The 24,960-nt window shown below is 33.8% G+C and overlaps 3 protein-coding genes across 3 annotated transcripts; all 3 read right to left on the bottom strand.

Moving 5' to 3' along the window:
- Positions 1-679: 679 nt before the first annotated feature.
- LOC134251846 (uncharacterized) lies at positions 680-2,222 on the bottom strand. Its single transcript, XM_062734269.1, has 3 exons — positions 1,802-2,222; positions 1,168-1,472; positions 680-782 (listed from the first exon to the last, which is right to left on the bottom strand). Exons 1-3 carry the CDS (start codon positions 1,842-1,844, stop codon positions 771-773), a joined length of 360 nt encoding a protein of 119 aa, XP_062590253.1. The 5' UTR covers positions 1,845-2,222; the 3' UTR covers positions 680-770.
- Positions 2,223-6,584: 4,362 nt separating this feature from the next.
- LOC134251853 (placenta-specific gene 8 protein-like) lies at positions 6,585-10,233 on the bottom strand. Its single transcript, XM_062734284.1, has 4 exons — positions 9,991-10,233; positions 7,555-7,770; positions 7,129-7,265; positions 6,585-7,025 (listed from the first exon to the last, which is right to left on the bottom strand). Exons 1-4 carry the CDS (start codon positions 10,001-10,003, stop codon positions 6,933-6,935), a joined length of 459 nt encoding a protein of 152 aa, XP_062590268.1. The 5' UTR covers positions 10,004-10,233; the 3' UTR covers positions 6,585-6,932.
- A 4,543-nt stretch (positions 10,234-14,776) lies between these two features.
- Positions 14,777-22,576, bottom strand: LOC134251672 (uncharacterized protein DDB_G0290685-like). The gene is made up of 5 exons (XM_062734081.1): positions 22,472-22,576; positions 18,334-18,505; positions 18,201-18,222; positions 16,006-16,079; positions 14,777-15,901 (listed from the first exon to the last, which is right to left on the bottom strand). The coding sequence occupies exons 1-5, from the start codon at positions 22,574-22,576 to the stop codon at positions 14,817-14,819; spliced, it is 1,458 nt and encodes a 485-aa protein (XP_062590065.1). The 3' UTR covers positions 14,777-14,816.
- Between the last annotated feature and the right edge of the window lie 2,384 nt (positions 22,577-24,960).

Raw genomic sequence — 24,960 nt, forward strand, 5'->3', positions numbered from 1 at the left:
GCACCTTGGTTTTGAATAAGTTATGCATAAACAAGTAAAGTTAATGATGGGAAGTATTGTTTCGTCATATAATTCGGTATTTGGTCCTTATCTTTCCCAGTCAGATGCATCAAATGGATAACATTCTGAGGATACTTAATATCGAATTCACATGTAGTAAGCTTCATAGAAACATATAAACAGGTCGGCCAATGAAGGGGCACAAGTAGTGCCAATCGTTATTCCAACAGTTTATTGTAAGTCTTGGTCTCCAGAGACCAAAAAATGTTAATATCACTAAGGATTTTTCACAATGGAATTTTTTTGATAAATCACAGAATTAAAAAAAAATGATTTTAAATTAAGTAAAAGTTCTTTGGGTTTTCGAGAATCCACATCTGATGTATAGAATATGTTGTAGCGCATTATGTCTAAAGTTTGTTCTTAAAAGCAGTTAATATTTAATTCTAGGAGAAAAAAAAGGGGCTTGGTAGAGCTGATTCTTCGAATTTAAGCATACAATTCAAAAGAAAGGTCGCATTCCGAGCTGGTTTCTATTTGACACTGTACCTTTCTGCATGCAGTTATCCAAATCAATTTTAATTTTTCAATGGATCATCGCTAAAGCTTGAATAAGAATAAAACGTCAACCCCCCTCTATCTAAGCTAAGCTATAGTTGATATAAAGACAAAACAAGACTTTTGTAAATATAAATAATTGTATTCTAATTCTAAACATAAAAATACACCAAACTGGATACAAAAGGACGTGGATGGAACAAACTTCAATATCAGCGCCCTCCCTGTAAAAAAAAAAATAGAAGTGTAAGCAAACAAAGCCGTACTACATTTTTTTTTTTACATCATATGCATACATGTACGACACATGTACTTATTTCATATACGGGACACCCCTTACTTATTTTCACGTGGTAAAAATAAGTTTGGGTGCCCCGTATACGAAACAAATGCCTGTGATGTGTTACTTAAAATGAAATTACTAAATATTCAAATTCAGTTCCATACGGAAGGAGGGTAGGAGCAAACATATATAATTATTGATAAGATTTAACTTTTAATGTAACATATTGTTTAACACCCCTTCCCCAGATCTTAAACTTCAGTGTTTTCTTTAAGTTAGGAAACTACACTGCAATAAAATAAGTAAGGAGTTCTTTGTTAATTTACCTCGTTGACGCCCGGTGGATAAACCTCGAAAAAATGCCTAGGTAAGCAACATTTGTAATCCAGTCGCTCAATTGTGTCAAATCGATGTTTTATTGTGCACCTCTTGTCGAAATTTTTATACTCCTCATGGACATAATCTGTTGGACATTCCTTGCTTTCTTCCCTGCATTCACAGTCATCAAATGTCGGTTTTTCTTTCTCCTCGGCATTTTTTTGACTTCCCTCGGCATTGTTTTGACTTCCTTCGAATACTATTTGTTCCCAATTGCCTGTTGGTTCTTCTTCCTCTTGACAATTGATTGAGCCTGGAGAAAATAATCCCAAAATGAAAATGATATCCAATTTTTGGTAAGATGAGGGGTGCCTTTTTTTTACCCAACCCATCCCCACTTCCTCCGAAAAAAAATAAGTTTTTAAAAATAATAGAGAAAAGAAAATAAAATAAGCAAAAAAACAAAAACAAGAAAACAAAAACAAAAACAAAAAAGTAAACAAAAAAAAAATAAATTAAAAAAAAAGTATAAAAAAAAAAATTGAAGCTTTGTTTGTATTTACAGAAATATAACTCAAAATTATATCACACAATTCTTCGAAATCATTTTCATATAGATTGTCATAAACATTTGGTACTCACCTAAAACTATGAAAACCAACGTAAGTACGAAAAGCCTTGCCATGATTTTGTTTTACTAGGAACAGGTGACAAGTATGAAATGTTTCTTCCAGTCCCTTTTTCTGGATTATATATATAGAGGGTTCTTAAACCACTGTGACACGGGAATGCACTTCCACAATGCAAATGTCCCCCCCGAAAGCATTATTATATGTGTATTGACACACCTGTCTTTGACCCGTGTAATGAATGCGTGTTAATCGTGACCGTAAATTAATTACGAGAAAGAGAAATCCTTAAACGCTCTCAGCCATCAAATTTACTCGAGGAGAATATTAAGAATATTAAGAATGACCTTCATAGAGATTTCCGGGATCAGCAATGATAATAACATCTCGATCAAAGTCTGAAATATGGAGATTATTTCAAACACGTTTATTCTAAATTACTGAATCAGCTGATTAACCTAATTGTGGTATAAATTTTAAAAGTTGTACTTTTGAATAGAAAATTATTTATTTATCAGGTGAAATAAAATCAGTTTTTGAAAAAGGGGTTTCTATTACCCCAATTTTTTAAGTATATAAATATTCATTTGCAATTAGAACTACCCTATATTTGAGGCACATGTTAGAATTTACAGTCAAATTAAGACAGGGGAATTCTAAACTTTCCTTGCATCCGTGCAGTCTTAAATTATGCCTCTGGAATTTGTCTGTGGTTTTTTTTCAATTTGCTTTATCGTAACAAAAAACAACCACGGTAAAACAAAAACCACGATCAGCATTATAATTAATTTTACCGATATTTACATATGTTGTCACTATTTTTTTCTTCTGTTTGTTTTTATTATTACAGAATAACAGCATTACAAAAACTGCAAATGGTACTTTTTAATTTGTACCGACTTTTGTAACTGCATCAAAAACAAAATGAAAATTGTCATATTATATTTTGACTGTCATGCCAAAAAAACAAAAATAGCTAAACCATAAAAAAAAATTAAAATAACTTCCTCTTTGTAAAACAATTTTAAATTCGTTAAGTATAGTTTTCATCTGTAAAACTATATTTAACGGTTGGTAATTAGTTTACGAATGATAATCTAACTGTATCTGGTAATGTGTTAACAAAGATTTTTTGAATGGAGAAGATTCACGTTTGAAAACTATAGTTTAACAATCGTAAACTATGGTTAAGAGTTGTTACCATAGTTTCACAAGTGAAACTATGGCATTAGTTATTAACTTAGTTTACAAATCTTATGTAACAATTGATAAAATCTGTGACTGATTCTTGATCACAACTAATCCGTGTCAAGGTGGTATAGTTTACGGTTGTGAAACATGGATTATCGCGTACAAACTTTAAACCTTTTACTAGAATCTATCAAATATGGTTTTTTGAACATTGTTGACCTCGTCTTAATGAATTAGATTCAAGGTCACGATATATCCTTTGATCATTTTCAACCCCAGGCCAAGCACTGTCATTTATTTTACAAAAATTTGGCATTTGTAGGTTTTCACTATTCAAACCGAACGATTTTCACTTTTTTCCGCCAAATAACAATGGTGCAATTTGCCACCTGGTAACAAACAAATTTACCCTTAGCTACGTATAGTTAGTTTTACTTAACCTTCCAATACTTCTCCGCTTCAAAGACCCTAAGCTACACATGTTGACTAGCTGCAGAAATGTAGCTCCCAGAAAAAATATATATTGACCGACCGGAGAGCTAAGTGCCACCCATCGAAAAAACTGTATATTTATTGCAGGAAAAAATGCACTGGAATCTGGATTAATTCTTCCAAATTTTTACTTCAATTGCAAAAAGCTTGATTTAAAAACATAAATCCTTGCTCCTCTATCAAGTACTCTCGTAGCTGACATCTATACGAAGGAATTAAAACAAGCCAAAATGAACTATTAACTTCTAAAAAGCTCTTACGTGGTTTGCAACAATTGAAACAAATATATGTTATATAATTTCTTTGATCACAATATATCTTTCAAAGACCAAAAACAATCCGTACAAAGAACATTAAATTTGGATGGCGCCGTGACAAACTCAAAATTTTAAATTTTATTAATTATCAATTTATTTCTTTTAATTTGCACAAAACAACACCTCTGTGAAACAAAATTAAAAATATTTCAATTTTGGTCTGCTTGAGGTCTTATTTCTTCCACCTCAATTTATTATAAAATAAAGATTTTGACTTTTAGATTAAGATGTTTCAAGATTGACTGCATTTTTCAAATAATGTTTTATGTTAAATGACCTAACTGATTTTTTATTCAACAAACAGAATAAAATGAAGATTAATGAAATCAATGGGAAGATCATTTAATGGGCGCGTATAAACAGCGATAACAATTTGGCAGAGCTTTTTACACATGCCACATAACAATGGTGCAAGCTTTCATTGTTCTCAAACCATCTGATGTACAATAACAAACACATTTACCCTTGAGACATTTTAGGTATAGTTAGCTAATTTACAATGTAATCTTCCAATATTTCTTGGCTAGGAGTAAAAGAACCAGCCAATATGCAGCAAATATGTTGACAATAAAGAATTAAACTTGAATAAGACATTTTTTTCTGTTTTCACTGCATTTTTCTCAGGCACTGTATTAACAGTTTTTTAAATACTGGAGGAGAGCAACTAAGAGAAAATATTTGACTACGTGCCTGATGTTTATTGGTAAATCAATGTCAAAGATATAATTTTACGGAAAATAAGCAATCAAATAATTAACCATAACATGTAAAATGACTTATTCTTTGAAACCAAAACACAAAGTCCGAAATTTTCGATGCATAGAATTTCAACAGAGATTAGGATTATCCAAAAATTATAATGTAAATAAAGGAATGTTTTGTTGTGGAAACCGTGAAAGAATTTGGTAGAAACACACAGTTAGTAGTACTTTGAGATGGCAATTTGAAAACATGGAGAAATAAATTTCAGCTCAAGGGGAGATATTAATAAAAATGATAGGGAATGTTTTGTTGTGGAAACAGTGAAAGCATTAAATACACAATTTTATTTGAGATGACAGTTGAAAACATGTGAGAAACTCTTTTTGTGTCTGATATAATATATTTTAGCTCTCCGGTCCGTCATTTTTTTCGGAGAACTACAGTTCTGTAGCTACATGTTGACATGCAATTGCCTCGGCTAGATCATTGCAAACTTGTTTTGTTTTAAGCAACATTGGTTTAAGGTTTTTCATGTTTCTTGATATGAAAATGGTGGTCAAAATAATAATTTTAAAATGACATTGTACTTTGTACTCATTGATCTATCTTGGCATCTTCCAAATGATCTTATGCAAGCTTAGCACAAAAAACAAGACACATCTCTGGTCAAAAGCTATTTTTTTGCACCAATCCTAAAATTATTTTGTTTATACGTTTGTTGGTATTACTTTCTAACACTTTATCCTTTTCTCGCATCACAAAACTTACATTCAAATTATCTAAAAACATTTTTTTCCTAATATTCGATACGAATGAGGTATTTTTTACACGGTCGTTAAACGATAGGCATCAATCTGTAATTGGTGACAAGACAGAGGATTGCTTTAGACTAGCTGCAGAATTGTAGCTCTCCGAAAAAATATATTAACATACCGGAGAGCTACAGTGCCATCCATTGAAAATAGTGTACAATGTTATATATATATTTATTGTGTACAAAAAAATGCGCTGTTTTTCAATTTATTTCTCCGTGGTTTTCAAACCGTCATCTCAGAATGTGTTCCTAACATATTCTTGTACTATTTCCACAACAAAACATTCATTATAACCGTTGCAAACAGAACCCTTGGACCAGAAATGGAAACTATCGAAAATGTTGTCTATGTGACACTGCCATTTTGACGGTAAGATAATTTGGTCCAATGCACTTCGTGCAGATAGGAAATATTAAAGTATAGTGGATAGGGGTAAAGAAATAATTTGAAATCGAGCTTTTGAACAGTTGAGATAAGAATCCAAAAAATGAGCTTTTATGCGCAATAAATATACATTTTTTTTTTCAATGGGTGGTACTGTATATAGCTCTCTGGTCATCCATCCCAATTTTTCAGACCAGCGAGCTACAGATCTGCAGCTAGCTTTAGACAAGCTTATACTTCTATTACCCTGGTTAAGGACTCTATATTGATCAGGATCCTACTAAATGTACAAATGTGTTGTTAATGTGTTGTTAATGTCATCAGCAATTAAAGATTAATCTGAATTTATTTTAGGCAAAATAAATTATAATTGGGGCAACATTGCATCGGCTTTGAAAATTTAAGACAACCTATCACAAGCATAACCCTATTGTTTCGCAAAAGTTGTTCTGCATGGCCCAATGCTTCAGATGCTGATTAAAAAATACATGTCATGCTCCTGTGATTTCAGTAAATAGTAACGTTTATGTCCCCAGTATAACACACAAGGTACTGAAATTAATTCGCAAACATGGTTCTTTTACTTTGTCCATGCATCATTATCTAGACTCTTTAAATGGCCGCCATAATTGTCTTCTGTAAATTTTTAGAAACTTAAGTTATTGCCATTTCAAAAATATTAAAAATATCCTCAACACAGACAAACAGACAGACTCACCAATTTGTAGCCAGCAAAAAGGACAAAAGGTTTCTCACACTTTAAGAGAGCTCAAGTTCATTGCACCATATAGTTACTGTTTCTAGTTCAATTCAATCAGGTTTCTTTCAGCTTGTACTGACAATGCTACCATCATGCACACGGCACAGTTACCGTGTTCTAGAACAATTTTAAACACTCCATATCAATCATTTAATGACTCTTATTAATCAATTACATATATCAAGGTTGTAATTAAATGAGTCATTCCCATCATGTAAGTTATTGTGACAATTTTTGCCAATATCCAAAAAATAAGTTATTCTCGGTGACAAACTGTTCAATCACAACAGAACATTTATAAATGATTCAAGATCGTTTAGTTACCAACGGTAAAACGAGTGCAACGGGCCAAAATATATATTAAAAGTAATGTTATAAAATCAGATTCTTATATGCAAAAATGGATTTGAAATACAAAATCCTGAAAACATATAGTCAATGAAAGTGATAAATGTGTTATCGATGTACAGTACAGTCTCAATATCACAACCCTATGCTGTCCAGTTCTTTACTCATTTGACAGACAGCACATGGCTCACAACACAGGGTGGTGCAAAAGTCTTTTATCAATGATCCCTGGAAAAAATACACATATATCTAATGAAAATATCGCGATTTTTGTTTAGACAAATTGATGTAAATATTTAACTATACAATAAATTGTTGTAGCCAAACTGACCTTAATTCCGAACAGTGTTCTAACTTTTATACGGAGAGCAAACACCGCGCATGGGATCAGAGCCATGAATGGGGTTTCTCCAAGACGTGTCGCCGTTAAGTATTTCAAGTATGGCCAACAGCATAAATAACAGCAGCCTGAAAATTTCAAGACAGAGAGAAAGGACAATGCAAACATAAAAAAGCTTATAGATTATTCATGGAAAGGTCGCGCCATTTTGAAATGTTCTTAAAACTATCTATTTCTAATAATGAGAAAACAATGTTTAAACGTCAAATAAAATTTCGGTTTGGATCAACATCTAACGTTTCTGAGCTGGAGTATTTGAAATGACTTATCGAGATCCATTAAGTGTTAATAAATAAAGATGAAACGTGATTGAACATGCTTGGAGCTAGCTGATATCAATTCATGAGAATTACTTACAATGTCGTCTATCATCACTTTTACATTGACAAAGTCCACTGGCCCAGTCTCTTTCACAATGTGCATCGTCAAAAGTTGTTCTTCCCGCTGTTATAGCTTTTGCCCGATTTCCAGTTTCCATGCGCGAAGTTCTGCGCGGTTGAGAGGTTATAACTGAGTCTGTGTCATCGCTGGCAGTGAATGACCCTCCTGTCATTATCACATTTTCTTTTTGAGCTGAAAATTCAAATCAAACAACTTGAATGGTCTTCTCAAAAAATATTATTGAAATATAATGCTATTGGAATCGTTAGTCCAGGAAAGTTTTTAACCAAGCAAAAAGCTGCACCTTCCAAGCAAGATCTGGCCGAAAATAACAGCAATGAAGTGTTGTATGCAAGAACATAAACAGTTGCAATGTCCGACCAGATGAAAGACAAACGATGGAAATAGATTGGCCAAGTCTTGAGAACGGAAACATTAGCTATACCAGGTGTAGTTTTAAGATGGACTCCACCAGGAAAGAGAGACAGAGGGTGACCAAAGGAGACATCTTCGCGATTAGTAGAAAGGGGATAAATGATGTTGGATAGCTTTTGGCAGTTTGGGGCATGGTACAGTATATGTCAGCGCTCTTTGGAGCAATGGCAGATACATGTACGGAGGTCCTTGGTGCAGTTCTTACGTGCTCAAATTACGAAGAGGTCTAAGTGATGATTAGTATTCCACATGTTCCAATCGAAAGGTGTTATACGCGCTGTCATATATATGATATTGTTCCTCCTTAGTTATCAACATTCATAGAAAACTTACCATCAACGTTAAACCCATATTTCAATGTGAACTCCAATTAATATTGCACTGTTGGGGATAGTCAGGAGTGACATAAGTTACAGCTTGTAACAGCAGAGTTTCCTTCGAGTTCTTTTATAACTTCAATCATGGTTCAAGTTTCAAGTGAACAAACTCGTAGTGACCTATTTTACCATCTTTTGAGCAATACTAGTTTCATCAAAGCTCAATGTCTATTTTTGGCTACTTTTGGACCTTTTAAATAATTCCAAAATTTAAAGAAAATGTGTGCAATCTGAAAAATAATTCTAACAAAATAATAAAATTCAAACAGAGGACATGTTACGGTGTAAAATACAACATTTTTGGTCTTATTTTAAATTACCGTGTAAATTAACTTTTCGGACTTTGTGTAAATTGTTGTCAAAACTTTTCTTTTATTTCGGCAAATGTGATAAATTATATAAAACAGCCTTAATCCCAAAGAGTCAGAGATGGACATGCAGTTAATCCCTTAATTGACATCTGTTTATATTTATTGACACTTAATCTTTCATCTTTGATTCTATTATATACATGCTGCTAAATTGTCACCATTCGCTCAATAATTGTTTGATTCTTGATTTCTATATACCTTTTGTTAATCCTTTTATTTTACTCTGTCTTTGTTCAGTATGTATGATTTGTTGTGAAAATTATAATCAGAAAATGTGTAAAAGTATATTCTTTGCTGATTCTATATAAAAGTACTCGTGTTTGTGTTTGAGGTTTAAAAGAAATGGGTTCAAAATAATAAAATTGAACCAGAACAGAGTAAAAGACACATGTACAAAAGCAAATTTCTATCACATTTGTCGGGACGGGGGTGGAGGGGGGGGGGTACCGACTGCAATTCTCCAGGAAAGAGTAATCAACATTTATGTAGTCAGGACAAGATTTTCCCTCGCAAGCTAAACATTCTATGTACAAAATAATAAAGCTATCTTTAATGCATTATGGTTAATAGTTCTTAGAATATTCTATTCAGTTTGCATCTACATAAACTAGCCTTTTAATTTCCCCTGTTTTCTTTTGTTTGGACCCGTAATTACTGTAGTTTGATATATGGATAAAATTATTTGACATATGGTCGATGCTGAATTTCTGGAAAGGGGTGCTGTGATGGCTTTGGAAGGGTCCATAAACCCCCTGCTCTGAGGCAAAAAAAATATGTATAAAAGATACAATTTTTGGTTACTGTGGTTTTTGAGACTTGTTGAAGTCAATTTTTAAAAATATATTTGATTAAAACCAAAAATTGAAACATTTCTTTAAATATATGAAAAATGAGTCATAAAAAAGAATATTGTGGGTGTTTGTCAGTTAAGAAGGAGTGCGATATCGCACCTAATGAACCCCCTTCTGACAATCTTGTAGATCAACCAAACGAGACTCAAGACAAAACCTTTGCAACATCGGAATCTTCAGGACAAAATTATATGAAACATTCTAGAACTCGGTGAGCCTGATTTCAAAACACACGATTGCAAAACATTAAGACATATGTTTGTAATTGTCCATAGTGCAGCTTACTACAACAAAACAAAATGCCGTAAAACACGAGATTTTAATTACATATAGTATATAAATAGAAACATACGATCAGGGTTTTTATCTACAACTTACGGTCTGTCTCCATTGTTTCCAGAAAGATGGAGTCAAAGATGAAATTCTTTGTTGTTCCACTCTGTTCGAAATTTTTGGCCGTGAGCAGACGACGGGTGAATCACGTAACTATGCCTCCGCTGAACCCAAGAAGATTATCTCTCGCTTTCGACGCGCGTGTATATGTCTAACAATAATGCATCAAATTCTGGAATTCGTTAGAATTTGTAAATAAAGCAGATTTTTTGGACTAATGTTGCTAAACAGAGAAGCTGAAGAAAACCAGCCATTTGGTCAATATGATCAATTTCACAAACATCTGTTGAGAATACAAAGTGTTTAGGTACGTATATGCGCCCCTTTTGCAGCAGATTTTTTTTGTCTGATTATTTGCTACAATTAACCTAAAAATAGAGCATATATATTCAGCTATGTGAATAACGCTTTACTCTCATTTTTCAAACCCCTTTCACTGTCAATTTGGAAAGGGGGGGGGGTGTCACCAGATTTTGAGTGCAAACAATATATTGTGTTGAATATTTAGTTGGATTTCTTTTACATGAAAACAAACTTGTAAAGTCAAGCATGAATCGAAATAAATCTAAATATATCTCAAAGATCGTCAGTAATCATCTAATAAATTAATAATAAGGAAACATCAAATGAGTGAGTTTTTGCTAAAAGCTAAATCAAAAACTTCATAACATTTACAATGTCAAAATATGTGTGATATATGTACTGTATATATATACATGTTTATATGATATTTGACTCAGAGCATTCTCGTACATGTGGATGATTTTGCGTGATATAACTTTGAAAAATTAATACTCAAAAGTGAGCGGAAGAACAGTAGATACCTTTTAACTTCTTAATTCAAACACATTAACATGACTTGTTTTCAAATAAGGAGAGAATAAGAACCAAAAACGGGTAATTTAAGGTGCACGTCTATAAAAATCGTACTCACATCATTTTATGTGATAATTTGAGCTGGTTATACTAATTAATTCACGAACTTGGTAAAAGTTTGCTGGTAAAAAAAAACTGATTTTTTGAAAATTTGGTAATGTGGTCAACCACATTATTAGAACTTGTTTTATGTGGTATCGTCTGAAAAAAATGCTGATTACATTATTAAAATATAATTGAAACAGAAACAAATCTTATACAATCTGAATAATTTGCTTGAGCGAAAAATTCTTTACAAAAATAGCAAAATAAGATCACATTTCACCAGAAATCTCTGAGGAGACTATAGCTTTGCAGACTTGTACTTTACATTTCTTTTTTTTTTTTTAGTTTTGCATTAAATTAAAAATTATATATCCTAATGATTTCTAACGATCACATTTTGTTGCAGTCAAATAAAAACTGTATGAGGATTAGCAGTTTAGAATTTTTTAAAAGTCTTTTTTTCGGGAACTTTTGTAGAATAACGTGTTTTGTTTTATTATCCACGTGAGTTAAGACCATGCAGAACTGTAGAAATTGTATATAATTTTAGAGAATTTCACAAAATATCCTGCATTCATTAACCATTGCAAATATTCCAAGGGACTTTTGGAAAATATGAGATCACAATTTTAACAAAATCAACAACATTAAAACGTACAATTTTTAAACTTTATATATACAACCGTTCCCCGCGATAAATTAAAGTTGAAGGTTTTTAATATCATTGACAGTTGCTTTCAATAAAAATAGATTTCGCAAATTTCCTTGCATTGTCATTGGTCATTTGCAAAATCATTTTGTTAAAAACATTCTGATTGTATGTACAAACACTTTGAATTTGATACCGGGGTATTAAAAAACATATTTGAATTTCTGATGGACAATATCTATATAGTTTCGGAGTACTGCATGCAGGCCTTCCAACAATTTATTGGATTTCCCATGGGTACAAATTGATCCCTGTATAAGCAGATCAATTTTTGTATTCGTACAAAGCAGAATTTGTTTAAAATCTTATACATGAATAGAACAAAACACTTGTTGTCGCCTTCAACTCGTCATTTAGATATATCAACGACGTATTGTCAGTTAAAATGGATATTTCCATTCTTATGGCGATAATGCATGCATTTTTTGGTATATTATATTTGGTGATATGACCCAGCTATAAAAGATTTAGGTACTGTGACATTACTTTTGGATCAACCCTCGCACATTTCATGCATGTTGCACATTCATCAAAAGAGAGAGAAATGGTGACGCAAAACGTGAACTATGACAGAAGTATAAAACGACCCCTGCAAAATTTGAAGATATTTTTGAAGACGGAAATACTGCTTTACTCCTCCCCCTATATTATGCACAGAAAACAAAAAATAAGTTAAGATGGTAGTGAAATTATGTTGAACCGAGCCGGATTTTGGTATGATCTTCAAAATGGATAATCGGAACATTTATCTCACCTTTGAATGCTCAAGTTCAGTTTGTATTAATAGAGTGACCTTGACATGGATGATAAAGATATACAACATCTGCTGTTATTTTATAATTTACACTATTTTCTTGCCTTACATTGCGGCTGACTTTTTCAACACATTTTTTAACGTTACTTTTTTCGCCAGAAGGGTGGGGGGCTTAATTTATATAAGCAAGTTCATAATTTTTGGGATCTTTAATACGTGTACATTAATCAAATACGGTAATTCAGTCTGTTAATATATTTCTGTAATGAATCACATTATTAAACTGACATCTCATTACAAATGCAACCTCGATCCTATAAATGAGATTTCACGAGAAAGTTTTATTAAGCTTCTAAACACCAAATTAAATCAGTACAACGGCATAAAATAGGATTTTTTCTTTTCTCCATTTATTGAATTTAAATATATTATTCATAATATACATAGTATGAGAGAGTGGGAATTAAGTTATTAGAGTTTGGATAAACGTCCTAACAAAGAATGCCATTATGGAGAGAACCTCGTATAATTGTCAGAACTTGTGTTCAAACCATTTGTAATACCGTATATCGGGTTTTATTGGCGGGTGTGAAATTTGGCGTTTTGCCTACTCAAAGGTATGGGAATATTTTTGGCGTAATTTATTTTAGCGGACGTAGGGTTTCAGCTCTTTGTAGATAGACACTTAAAAGAATCCTGACTATTTTAACGATTACAATTTTAGCGGATCATCAGCAAAACGCCAAAATAAGCCAAAATTAGCACCCCGCTAAAATAACCCGCTATACGGTATTATTCATACAAAACAATATACCCAAACCAATTCTGAGATTAAAATAAAAGATAAACACTTACTAGTCAACTTATTTTAAAAATTAAAGCGATTCGGGGTTTAATATTGAATACATCGTACTATAACGACCACTTTTCCCAAATCTCCCTAAAAGAGTGGAACATTTAACATACGAATTATCAAATGTTGACGTGAATGAAAGATAGAGGTAGTAGCAGTTAGTAACACTAGTACAATTACAGTGTACTAAAGCAGAAGGATTAACGGCTACAAGTGAAAACTCAACTCCCCTTTACGGAGGACCAGTAGTCGTAAATCAAAACTCTTTAACTTAGTATCATAGCAACCCACGTTTTCCCCTTGAATACCAAACCCCCACCAACGCCTGGAAACTGTTTCACAATAATATTACCGAGCAGCTCATGTAAAGAAGCAGCTATTGCATGAATGTTCCCGCAATTATGTCTCCATATTTATTCCAAAAACCTTTATCTGCTGTCTTTCTCAGATAATGAAATTGCTTTTAAGTGCAATACATATACATCTTTTTCTTTGATTTTTTTTTTTCTGAAAACCACTCACAACGTTTTAATTAAGGTTAAATACCTTGCAGATTAATAAAACAAAGCACCTACGAACAGACAGACAAATCCAAGTGCATACAAAATGCTACATTCAATTTTTTTAATCGGTAAAAGTAGGTAATGTCAAATATATACTGAACAAAAAAAGAAACGCATAATCAGAATAATTTGAAATTCTAAGTTCTCAGTTTAAACCTTGTATTATTTAAGCGATTTTAGAGTGTGTTGTGATAAAAATCAATGTTGCAAATTGAAAAGTCAAGTTGAGGTGATTTTCATTGCCCCCAAATTCAAGGGGCATAACAATATGTACTGTGCAAAGTCTCAATGTTAGTGGGTTTCCAATGTACGGATATCGTGGGGGAATATCATCTCATTTTAGTCTCATGCGAACAATTTATGCATTTTTATGCTGATTTTTTCATCCAGCAATTGTAGCAGCAGTTTTTACAGCAAGTTCTGAATCGCATGAGGTGATGAAGGGGGGGGGGGGGTGTCTGACGGTCCTGCCTGGTTGTGGTTACCTGCGGAAGGCCAGATAGTGGTTTTCAGACCTGAGTTTTAAGGTTGCAAAGCCCATTGATTTATTTCAAATACAGTTGCAACTTCCTGTTGCGTAGCTCCATTTAGTATCATCGTTAGCCTGGTTGTATTCATCTTTGTTTGGGCGTGGCATTGCAGTATTAACACTGCAATCAAATCTTAAATATGGGTTTAATAGAAGTGTTAAAAGTTTCTCTAAATCCAAAATATCAATGAAAATAGACATCTGATTCAGAAGAAATCATGAAAAACACTACTTTCATAAACATGTTTAATCAAGGGAGATAATTCAACACTTGGGTTTTAAAACCCCATGTTGTCCTTTAAATAGGTCACAGGTATCCAATGATATAAAAAATGGTTGTTTCATGCACATTTTAAAAATTTCTTTGACGAGTAAAACAATATGCGTTTCTTTTTTTGTTGAGTATACTTTTAACAAACCAATTAACATTTACTATATTTTATTAGTAAAAATCACATGCATGCGTTACAAAAAAACCCCTTTCAGTTTGAATCTGACTTTCCTTTCGTCTTTATGACTCTTCGTTTGCCGTCATTCTTGTCGATATGATACAAATGACCTTTGACCCTTCTGAGATATTTCAGCAATCCCTTGATCTCTCCATTTACCAGCTTCTTTTGCTTCTTCAGTGCTTGCTTTTCCTTTAATACGTTGTTGCTACCATTGTCTTTGTTTATGGGTAACGGTTTTGCTGTATTCCCAGATGGACTACTTTTTCCTTTCTGATTCTTACGACTCTGATTGTTTCCTTTTCCATTTTCGGCTCCTTCCTGCTTTCTTGGCGAATTCTTGGGCAAGTTATTTTGTGGACTTTTTCTTTCATTTTTCCCATTGTTACCTTTATTCTTCCACTGTTTGTCGTCTTGTATGCTGTTCTTTTTGTTTGCTTGCTGCTGCTCCCCTTTTCTATTCTGTTTTAGACCATGCCTCGTTAAGAGCAGTTTTCTCCCCTTTAGTAGATTTGAATACTTCTCCAAACGACCTCGACTGTTGTTCCCATTTCTCTGCTTACAACGAATTTGCTGTTTCTTTCTTTCATACATACATTTTCGATACATTTGGATGCACGTTGGGTACCTTTTAGCCTTGCCACATGATGCCTGAGCGAGCATTTTATTTTTATCTGTTCTATATCGATTCTTCATTTTCTTTCTCCCACGTAAGTTTTTCTTACCCTTTCCTTTACTATCCTTACTCTTTGAGTCCCCTTGTGGATGAACTTTCTTGCGATTTTTATTAACAGCGTTGCCTTTTGGGGGTTTCTTTGTTTTGGCGTTGCTTTCACGACTATCATTACTGGGTTTCTTTTCCGTGGGTTGGGGATTTGCTTTTACCGGTGCTTTAGTTGTAGTTACACTGGCAGTTGACGTTACAGTACTCTGTGTGGGGGGTTTTAAGGTGGTGGCTGTGCTATTGGTCTGAGATGGCTTTGGAGTGGTGACTGGTGTCTGCTGAGGCGGCGATTTGCCGGAAGGACCACCATTGTTTCTTTTGTTCAAATCGGACAACTCTCCGATGTCGTCTTCGAGCTCGGACAACAAATTTTTGAAAGGCTCATCGACCTCTGCTGAAAGTGATAAAAGTGCAAAGTGAATCAAGTTTGTAACAGAAATCAGTTGATATTACACGATTTATACAAAATGCTACTCTTTTTTGCAAATTGAGACCCACCATGTTTTTGTTCGTTGAAGTTTCTCTTCTCTTCTGACTTTATTTCATCTAATAGACCAGTGTCGTAGTCATTGCTGCAACAAGACATTAAAATTGAATTGAAAAACCTAGATATAGGCCCCTAGATGTGACTTTTTGCTTTTTTAACTTTTGAATGTTTTCAACTTTAATGTTCCCAAAGAACCCAAATGAATTTTAACTACCATGTATACTAGTATATTGACCTTATATATTACTGACAAACAAGTTGGTGAAACAAGAATATCAGCAGTCTCGTTTAAAGTCATCATTTCGTATGTTCTATTGTCGATACAATGACCTTGTCAGCAAAAGCAATTTATCATTGAGTCAAATGCTGACTGACCTTTTTCATACTAATTAAGTATTAGTCTATTATTCATACACTGAATTGACGACAGATTTTTCGGATATTTCCCAATCATGACAAGGAGCACAGGGCGGGTGTGACCAGTCAGCAGGGGATGTTGATGTACTCACTCCTCCATGGCACCTGATCCCACCTCTGATGTTTTGGAGGTCCGTGTTTGCTCTGCTCCTACTTTGTATTGTTTTATGGGCTTGTGATCTTGAATACTGTTTGTTATTACCATATGCTTAATGTATCTTTATTTAGTTTTACAAATCAGGTAAAAATTGTAGAAGTTTAAAAAAAAAAGAGCCAAAGAATTTTTTTATAATAACCATGACAACACCAGCGAAATCAATAAGATTTTTCTTATTGTGAGGGGGCAGGGGTATTATCATTCTATTAAAATAGATGCAGCTTTAATCTTTGTTTTACTTGCAGCTTTAATTTTTGTTTTACTTGTTTCACTCTTCTTGATTTATGTAAGCTTTGTTTAATACTTAAAAGTTGACTATGGAATGTTCCATCTACCTGAACAACCCATAGGGCTCACAGCGGATGTGAACAGTCAACAGGGGATGCTTACCCATCTAAAGCAACTGATCCCACCCTTGAGTCAGTGAACTGTATTTTATGCCCAGATCTTATTCAGTTAACAGATTTGTATTGTTTTATATTTTAGATCGAACACTGTTCGATCGATATCTTGACATTTTATTAGGATCGTATAGCTCTGGAACTTGTGCTAAACCAGAAAATCTACCAAGAACCAATGCAGATGTGACAAAAAGTGTCTTTAAAAATTTGTTTCTGACAGAGAAATGGAAAGACGGTCGCCGAACAGATTACTTTTACCGTGAGCCCTAGGATAGGCCTAGTTGTACATCTCAGAAAGGCAGTATTGAGTACTTACGACTGTTTCCATTGTTGAATGTCCAACCATATTTCAGCAAAATCATAAGCCTACTTAAAAAAAATGTACCTCGATCCTTGAGAATAGTGTGACCGTGTTTGGTTTGAGCAATAAAGCTAAAAGGTTGTAGAATTTGCTATGTTTATACTTACTAATCGTTTTCATATGCCAAAATCCAACAAACACAAAGGAAAATGGATAAAATGAACAAATATATACGCCTCATTTCTCACATCGTAAACATTACTTCTTCCTCTACGTCATAAATGGTGACGTCATTTTCAGAAATGAATTCTCGGGAGTTTTCGGCGACCAATACAGAAGCTACCGAGGAGTTAACTTATTAACGACCAAGTGGAAAATTTCGACTTTTTTTCATGAAAATGTACAGATTAGATCTCAATATAATATTCCCTGTGCTACTACTGTAGCAATCTCCCATGCAGAATTGTCGTTCGTTCCTCTCTCAGACGAGCCGATGGTAGAGAGTACTACTGTAGATCACTTAATTTTCGCGACACCTTATTTTCGCGAGGGCATTGACTCTTGATTAGCGAGACAAAATTTTCACGAATTGTGGTTATTGCTCTATATAATCAGATTAAGGAATTCTATTATACGCGAGAATTAAATTTTCGCGAGCACATTGTCTCGTGCAATTACGCGAAAATAAAGTTTTCGCGAGTAAAAGTACTTGCTAAGAATATTAATTTAAATTCAATAAACTGAACTCTGAAAGCACAGGCATTTGTTTTAGCAATAAAAATTAACCCATATAGAGTATGCATAAAAGTCGAATAATGCCCTAATTTGATTTTGAGACCCTTGACTTTTGCGAGGAATATTGATAATAATACTTGACATCCTTGCAATACCAATTTTTATATATATATAAAAAAAAAACTTCACTCGCACCTTTGTTCGAGGCTCGGATGAGCTTAAAAAGACAAAACCAAAAAGACATTTCATTACAACTTTATCATTCATGAATCATGTACAACTGTATTACTAGTCCACCCCTATGGAACAAACAGAAATCCTTAATAACATGTGACTGCCTGGAAGTAACACGCAGTGATGTGAGATCTTTTCTTCTGGACTTCCCTCAGTTCCGCTTCACTGGCCCCCAGCTCCTGTAAAGTCTCTTCTACTACGATCATCAACCTCGTCAACATGTTGTTAGCTATCTCCTGCCACTGAGAACTTACGTGTCTGGACCTCTGAAAGAAAGATAACTATAATGCCGTATTAACTAGAAACAGCTTTATTCAAGTTTTCATCTTCTCTTATACTTGAGTTTCTGACTGACAACATGTAGTCTACATGTACATTTATGTTGTTTTTGGAGATCAGGTATTCCAACAATCGGTCGGAATTCCAGTGGGTACCAATTGCGTCCCAATATTAAGCAGGCCTATTTTTATATTCATATGTAGCGAATTTTATCAAACACATCTATAGGAAGAAAACACTTGGTGTGGTCTTTAACATCGAGGACGTTTTTATCAATTCACTATATTTGCTTCCATTCATATATTTGCTTCCACTCGATATATATTCAAGTGAACTTGAAATGAAAGATACCACCGAGTCTGACAATAAAACTTTATGATAAATGTGAAAACTTTAACTTTTCTATCGTCAACTTCCCTTACTTATTTAACAATTTACTCTTATCACCTGTATATGGGGTTTTCTCCCAATTAATTCGATACTCTGGAGCATGCTCTGCATATGAACAGTTTCTGAAACGAGGCAAGCTGTGGACAAACACGCTAATGAAACAAGAATATCAACAATATCTGTCATGTTGTAAATTTTGAATTTACCGGATGGCAGTAAATACAAAATTTAGTTGTCATGTTGTAAATTTTGTTTTTACTGCCACCCGTATAAATTCAAAATTTACAACATGACATATCGATTGATGAATTAATCATATCGCAAGGTCCATGAGGTCTATCTATACAATAATCTTGTCAGCAAATAAAACCAAGTTGAATACTGACTGACGCTTTTCATACTAATTGTTTGGCCATTATTTACACATTGATTTTCCCGATCATAAGGAGCACATTCCGGGTGTAACCGCCCAACAGGGGGTTGCTTACAACTACATGGCACCTGATCCCACCTCTGATGTTTTACTGTTTTAGTGGTCCTCGTTTCTTCTGTTTATAAATGTAACCCCCCGTTCACACATAGACGCCGCTTCTACTACGATCAAAGCGTGTCCAAAAGCGTGGCCGATCGTGACAAATCGCAGGAGAAACGTCCTGGGGTCGTCCTAAGCGTAGTATGATCGTTGGGGCGTGATCGTTGTAGGGTCTTCATGGTCGGAGACCTCTACGCTCTCACCACGCTTATTTTGAACATGTTCAAAACAAGCGTAGTGGGATCGTGGCCAACAAGAATCGGGGTGAAGTCGTAAAAAGAGCGTAGTAGAAGCGCCATAATCGTACAAGCAGCGCAGAAGCATCGTAGAGAGATCTTCACGATTGTAGTAAAAGCGCCGTAAGAGCGTAGGAACTTACCAAACACGCTTATACAACGCTCCCTCTGCGTTCGTACTACGTTCTCACTACGATCTCTCTACGCTCCTGATGATCCTACGAAGACCTACTATGACCTTACGCCGATCATATCACGACCTATCAGACAGGAGTTTGTTCTTATAGCGCTGATATTTGACCAATCATCATCTGTAAACCACATATAAATGGGGACACTATACTTGATGATCATTTACAATTGAGCATTTTCACATCTTGTTACAGTTATAATAGAAATTGTCCTTAAACCATGTGGTAAAGGCCCAAAACAAACTGCGGTCGTAAGATATGTATCATCGCTAAAATAGTACTACAAAAATCTGCGGTTGCAAGATATATTTACATCATCGCCAAAATCGTACTAGAAGCGTAATGCAAACGTAATATGATCGGCACCACCGTAGCGACTTCGGAGTATAGTCATCTAGGTCTGTGTAGCGTCGTAGTATGGTCTTCAATGTCTTAGTGGCAGCGTAGCGTAAACGCAGTAAACACGGCTGCATGTCGGCAACAGTCTGCGTAACATCGTAGTAGAAGCGTGTTAGCAGCGCGTTTGACGTAGGGACATCGAAGTACGATCGTAACGAAGACCATAATTTGCCAAATTGCTCTATTTAGACGCCGATCGGCTGCGATCTGCCCCGATCCAAAAAAAAAAATCAGATCGTGGCTTGATCGGGATGATCGCTGTAGAGTCGCAGCTCTGTGTAAACGGGGGGTTAGATATTAGATATTATATATATTCATGTGGATAAGTTGGTTTTTGCTTTGGAGATGGCGTTGTTACAACGCACTTTGAAAAATTACGCACTTTGAAAAAATTTTTCAAAGTGCGTTAATTTTTGGGACCAGGTTAACGCACTTTGAAAAAAATTTTCAAAGTGCGTTGAATTTGGGACCAAATCAACGCACTTTGAAAAATTTTTTCAAAGTGCGTTAAGACTGTACATCATAATTTTACACCATGTAAACATTTAACGCACTTTGAAAAAACTTTCATGAAACAAAAGAAATTAGACTTATATTTTAGAAATAGACAACAGTATTATCCCCTCGCAACGTATGATGGGATATAGTGTTGAACTTTCAAGAATCGCCATATTTTGAAATAATCATAAATATGATAACATGTATCTAATATCTTTTCTCATGTTTTACGCAAATAATAAAGCATATATAAATTTATAAAATACAATAATTTAGTATTAAATAGCTTTAAAATTGGTGAAAAATAAGCATTTTTTTCGTGTTTTGTCTATAAACATATGCCCCCCCCCCCCCGTGAAACACAAAAAGCTTTGGCATAAATTTGTAAAATGACAGTCCATATTACCTGTAAATAAGGATTTTTTGTTTCACGGGGGGGGGGGGGGATGTTTTAAAAATATTTTCAGTTTTCCGTTGAATTCTATAGTGAAAAACACAAGTTTTGCCAAAATTATAGAGTTATCTCTCTTTGGTATCCCAAATAAGTAAAGTTTTATGAAAATTCATATGAATATCTATAAAAATTTTGAGAATCATTCCAATATGTTAACTTTTGAGAATTGACTTAGAGATAGGCGGAAGAATAATACTATCCTTCGTAATTCTTTACGCCCTTGAATCTTGACCTTTTGACCCCAAAAGGGGTCTTCCTAAGGCCACAAGGATTCTGTTATGTTAAATTTCATTGCAAAAGCTCAAAAGGCTGTCGAGATATCGTGTGGAAACGAAAGCGTTACAGAAAGACGGATGGACGGACAGCTAGACGGACGGACGGACAGATAGACCCAAATTAATATCCCCCACTTTTCAAGCGGGGGACAAAAAGTATCAAATCAGGTTCAAATGATAATTTATCATACCTAAGGTTTGTAGGAATATTGACTATGCCATGCAGAATTTTTTTTCAAAGTGCGTTAATATGGTCGATATTAACGCACTTTGAAAAAAAAAAATTTTTTTTCAAAGTGCGTTAACCTTGTCCCAAAAATTAACGCACTTTGAAAAAATTTTTCAAAGTGCGTAATTTTTTCAAAGTGCGTTGCCACATGGCGTGTAAGATTTTTTTTGGAAGGTTGTCCCTTTAAAAACTGTTGCTTCGGGCCTGACAATATTCTGTTATGGGATCTGACCAAGCAAATTTTCATTCAAAAGGGATCTTTGAAAAAAATATTTTACCCAGAGGATGGTATTGCCCCATCATATACATCGAACAAATGTTTTTGTTAAAAGAGAAATAACTCTGTGTCGTGTGTCTACAAAGAAAAATCTATTGCATTCGTTTTTTTTTCTCTCTCCAATCTTTAATTTAAGTAAGAGAACTCATGTTTGAATTCAAAATTGTAACAAATGTGAATTTTTTTTTAATTCGCATACTTTTGTATTTAAAAACAAAATTAAAACAAGAGTAGCGTCACATGTCAAAATTTTATCAAATCGCTCGCTTGAACATCTTAAATGATTGTGAAACTTTTTTTTCAGAACCACTTAGTTTTTAACATAGATATAATATTTTTTTTTTACATAGGCACCTGACAAAACTTATTTTTCTTTTCAGTAAGAATATATTTTTTATTGAAAAGAAAAATAAGAAACGTCAGTTGCCTGCGTTTTTTAAAAAATAATTTTAAACAATTAAGTAAATCTTACCTTTTGCAACCCTTGATGCTTTTCTTCTTGAGATTCACTAACTGCATGACCAGATGCAACACTGACAGACATTACAGCAAACACAAAGATCGTCATAAACGTCATCCTGTCCATTCCAAAATTACAATAACAGTCCAAACACTTTCACATTCTCTTATAAACGACACTTTCCGTTCTTATTAGCGATGGATGAAATAGCAAATAAGCGCATTTGATTAAACAAGTTTTCTGCCCTCCACTGGGATACGAAATGGTGCGCAATCAAGATTTCAAGAGAGTTTATTTTTGGGAATTCGGCCCACAGCAAATACAAACCCCTACATTTCAAGTTAATAATCCGCCGTCTTTTCCCTAATATGATGGACTTTTTCTCATGAATGGTCAATTTGCTAATGGATTGCAAAAGGCTAAAATTAATTTAAGACGGAAAAAAAACGTGTAGCATAACACCCCCAATAACGTTCTGATTTTATGAATGACTGAAGAGTTTATAAGGGAAAAAGAAATTTTAATTAAATAAACCACTAGTCCAATGTGGCGGAATTTGAAGGTAAAACCTGGGTTATCAATATTATTAAAAGACAGAAGTAACACTATTTATAAATATGATTTTATCTATGAACGAATATTGTTTTATCCCTGCCATAAATATGACCAAGGCGTGTGTTAATAATGTCTGTATTCCTTCAGTCACAATTTTGTGTTTAGTGTTAAAATAAACTATTCAAGATAATTTTATCACCTTCTCTTCCTGATATATATTCATGGGAGCTATTTCACTCATCACAACATTTTTCATCTTGATCTATACTTTGATCTTCACCTTTTCATAAATTTGTATTTAGCCCAGTTAAAAAAAAATGTACAAGACGTTATCATCAAACCTCATACACTGATATTTGATGAAAGCTTTTGAAACTGCATGAGCATTTTTGACCTTGACCTTTCCTTTGACCACATTTTAAAAATTTGTATTTTGCCCAGTTATAAATAATCTATGCACAATCAAATTGCACATGCTGATACAATGTCATATTGTTGAAATCAACCCTTTTCTTTTTACCTTGACTCTTCCTATAACCTTGACCTAATTTTTTTCTCTCCGGTTTGTGTTTAACCCATTTCCAAAAAGGGTATTTTTATCAAACTTGACCTTCTCAGTGACCTCTTACTTCTAATAAACTTCTATCTTCGCTATGGGAGACTTGGCTAGCGAAGATGATGAACTTCTGAAAGATTATTTTTGAGTTAACTTGTATTAAGGGATACTCAAATTGTTTCAAATGCTTGCTCAAATCAGGATGACTTTTTAAAAAATTAATTCAACATTTCTAGTAAACTATACAACAATTTTAATGTCAAATTAATAATGTGAGACCAGCTTCAATTATCTGTTACTAGTTCAATGTTATGACATATGGTATTGCACAATGACATTCACTTTTAATGACAGTCATGTTAATTGTAAAAGGAAGACAATTTAATTGATTATCCAGGCTAGGAAAAATAATCTTCATGTACATGTATATATGACATACTAAGTAGTAAATTAACATTAATCATTGAACATCTAGTGGGGGAAAATAATAGATGCATTAAAAGGAAATATGACATGATTATACATGTACCATAATTGATCTTTGATTTGTCACCAACACTTAACAAAATCTTTAACATTGACTTGTCCGTATCAAATACAATGTCAATTGTTAAATGCTGATAAAAAGGGTACCTAGTACTTCTTTTTGTCATGACTAGAAAACAATATCACTAAATTGATTACACATAAGTTGGGAGGAGGTTCGATCTATATAGAAGAATTCAAAGTCTATTTGTTGACAGATTTTGACCCACTGTGCCTGAAATACTAAAACTAGAAACTAAGTCTCTAATTTCTGACAATCTTACTCCAAAATAACCTTATCCCCTATTAACATCTGAAAAATCACTTAATATCACTGGAAATAATTTTTTTTTAATTAGCTATCATAAAGTTACTATAGGGGAAAAAATACTCAAAATGAGATAACACTATTGTGGCTTACCAGTACATTTGTTTAATGTAACACCAGCTCTTTTAGTACTAGTACATTGAAATGCAAATATAATTAGCACCTTTTTGATTTTAAATTTTCTATGGTTTAAAAGGACTTGCTTGGTCATCTATAATCTTGAAGAAAGCCAATCCTCTTGGCTCAAGTTAACAAATAACACAAAATCAAATCTATTGATTGTTTGGGTCATATGGAAAAAAAATGACATACAAATATGTGAAAAAGGCAAATACAATAATGTACTTCATTTTGAATTACTGCAGAAGTGCTTTTTTTTCGTGTGGTATTAATTTACACTATGTCCGCAGTCACAAATTTCCGCGGAAATTTGTCCCATCAAACTTAATGCAAATATAAGGCATATAAGGAGAGTCTTAAGATATCCGCGTAATTTTCTACCAGCGGATTGAACAGAAATAGAGATTCCGCGGAATT

Source organism: Saccostrea cucullata, unplaced genomic scaffold, assembly GCF_032062105.1.
Source record: "Saccostrea cucullata isolate Sc308-1 unplaced genomic scaffold, CSIRO_AGI_Scuc_v1 ctg1, whole genome shotgun sequence".
Classification (NCBI taxonomy): Eukaryota; Metazoa; Mollusca; class Bivalvia; order Ostreida; family Ostreidae; genus Saccostrea; species Saccostrea cuccullata.

What these genes read in the sequence shown, in the direction of transcription:
- LOC134251846 (XM_062734269.1), bottom strand. Translation starts at nt 1,844, where the DNA reads ATGGCAAGGCTTTTCGTACTTACGTTGGTTTTCATAGTTTTAG. An exon ending in GTTGGTTTTCATAGTTTTAG is followed by an intron (nt 1,473 to 1,801) that starts GTGAGTACCAAA and finishes TATTTTCTCCAG; the next exon opens with GCTCAATCAATTGTCAAGAG.
- LOC134251853 (XM_062734284.1), bottom strand. An exon ending in AAGTGATGATAGACGACATT is followed by an intron (nt 7,266 to 7,554) that starts GTAAGTAATTCT and finishes TGAAATTTTCAG; the next exon opens with GCTGCTGTTATTTATGCTGT. An exon ending in GAACACTGTTCGGAATTAAG is followed by an intron (nt 7,026 to 7,128) that starts GTCAGTTTGGCT and finishes TATTTTTTCCAG; the next exon opens with GGATCATTGATAAAAGACTT.
- LOC134251672 (XM_062734081.1), bottom strand. Translation starts at nt 22,576, where the DNA reads ATGACGTTTATGACGATCTTTGTGTTTGCTGTAATGTCTGTCAGTGTT. An exon ending in TTACTTCCAGGCAGTCACAT is followed by an intron (nt 18,223 to 18,333) that starts GTTATTAAGGAT and finishes TGTCTTTTTAAG; the next exon opens with CTCATCCGAGCCTCGAACAA. An exon ending in CTTCAACGAACAAAAACATG is followed by an intron (nt 15,902 to 16,005) that starts GTGGGTCTCAAT and finishes TATCACTTTCAG; the next exon opens with CAGAGGTCGATGAGCCTTTC.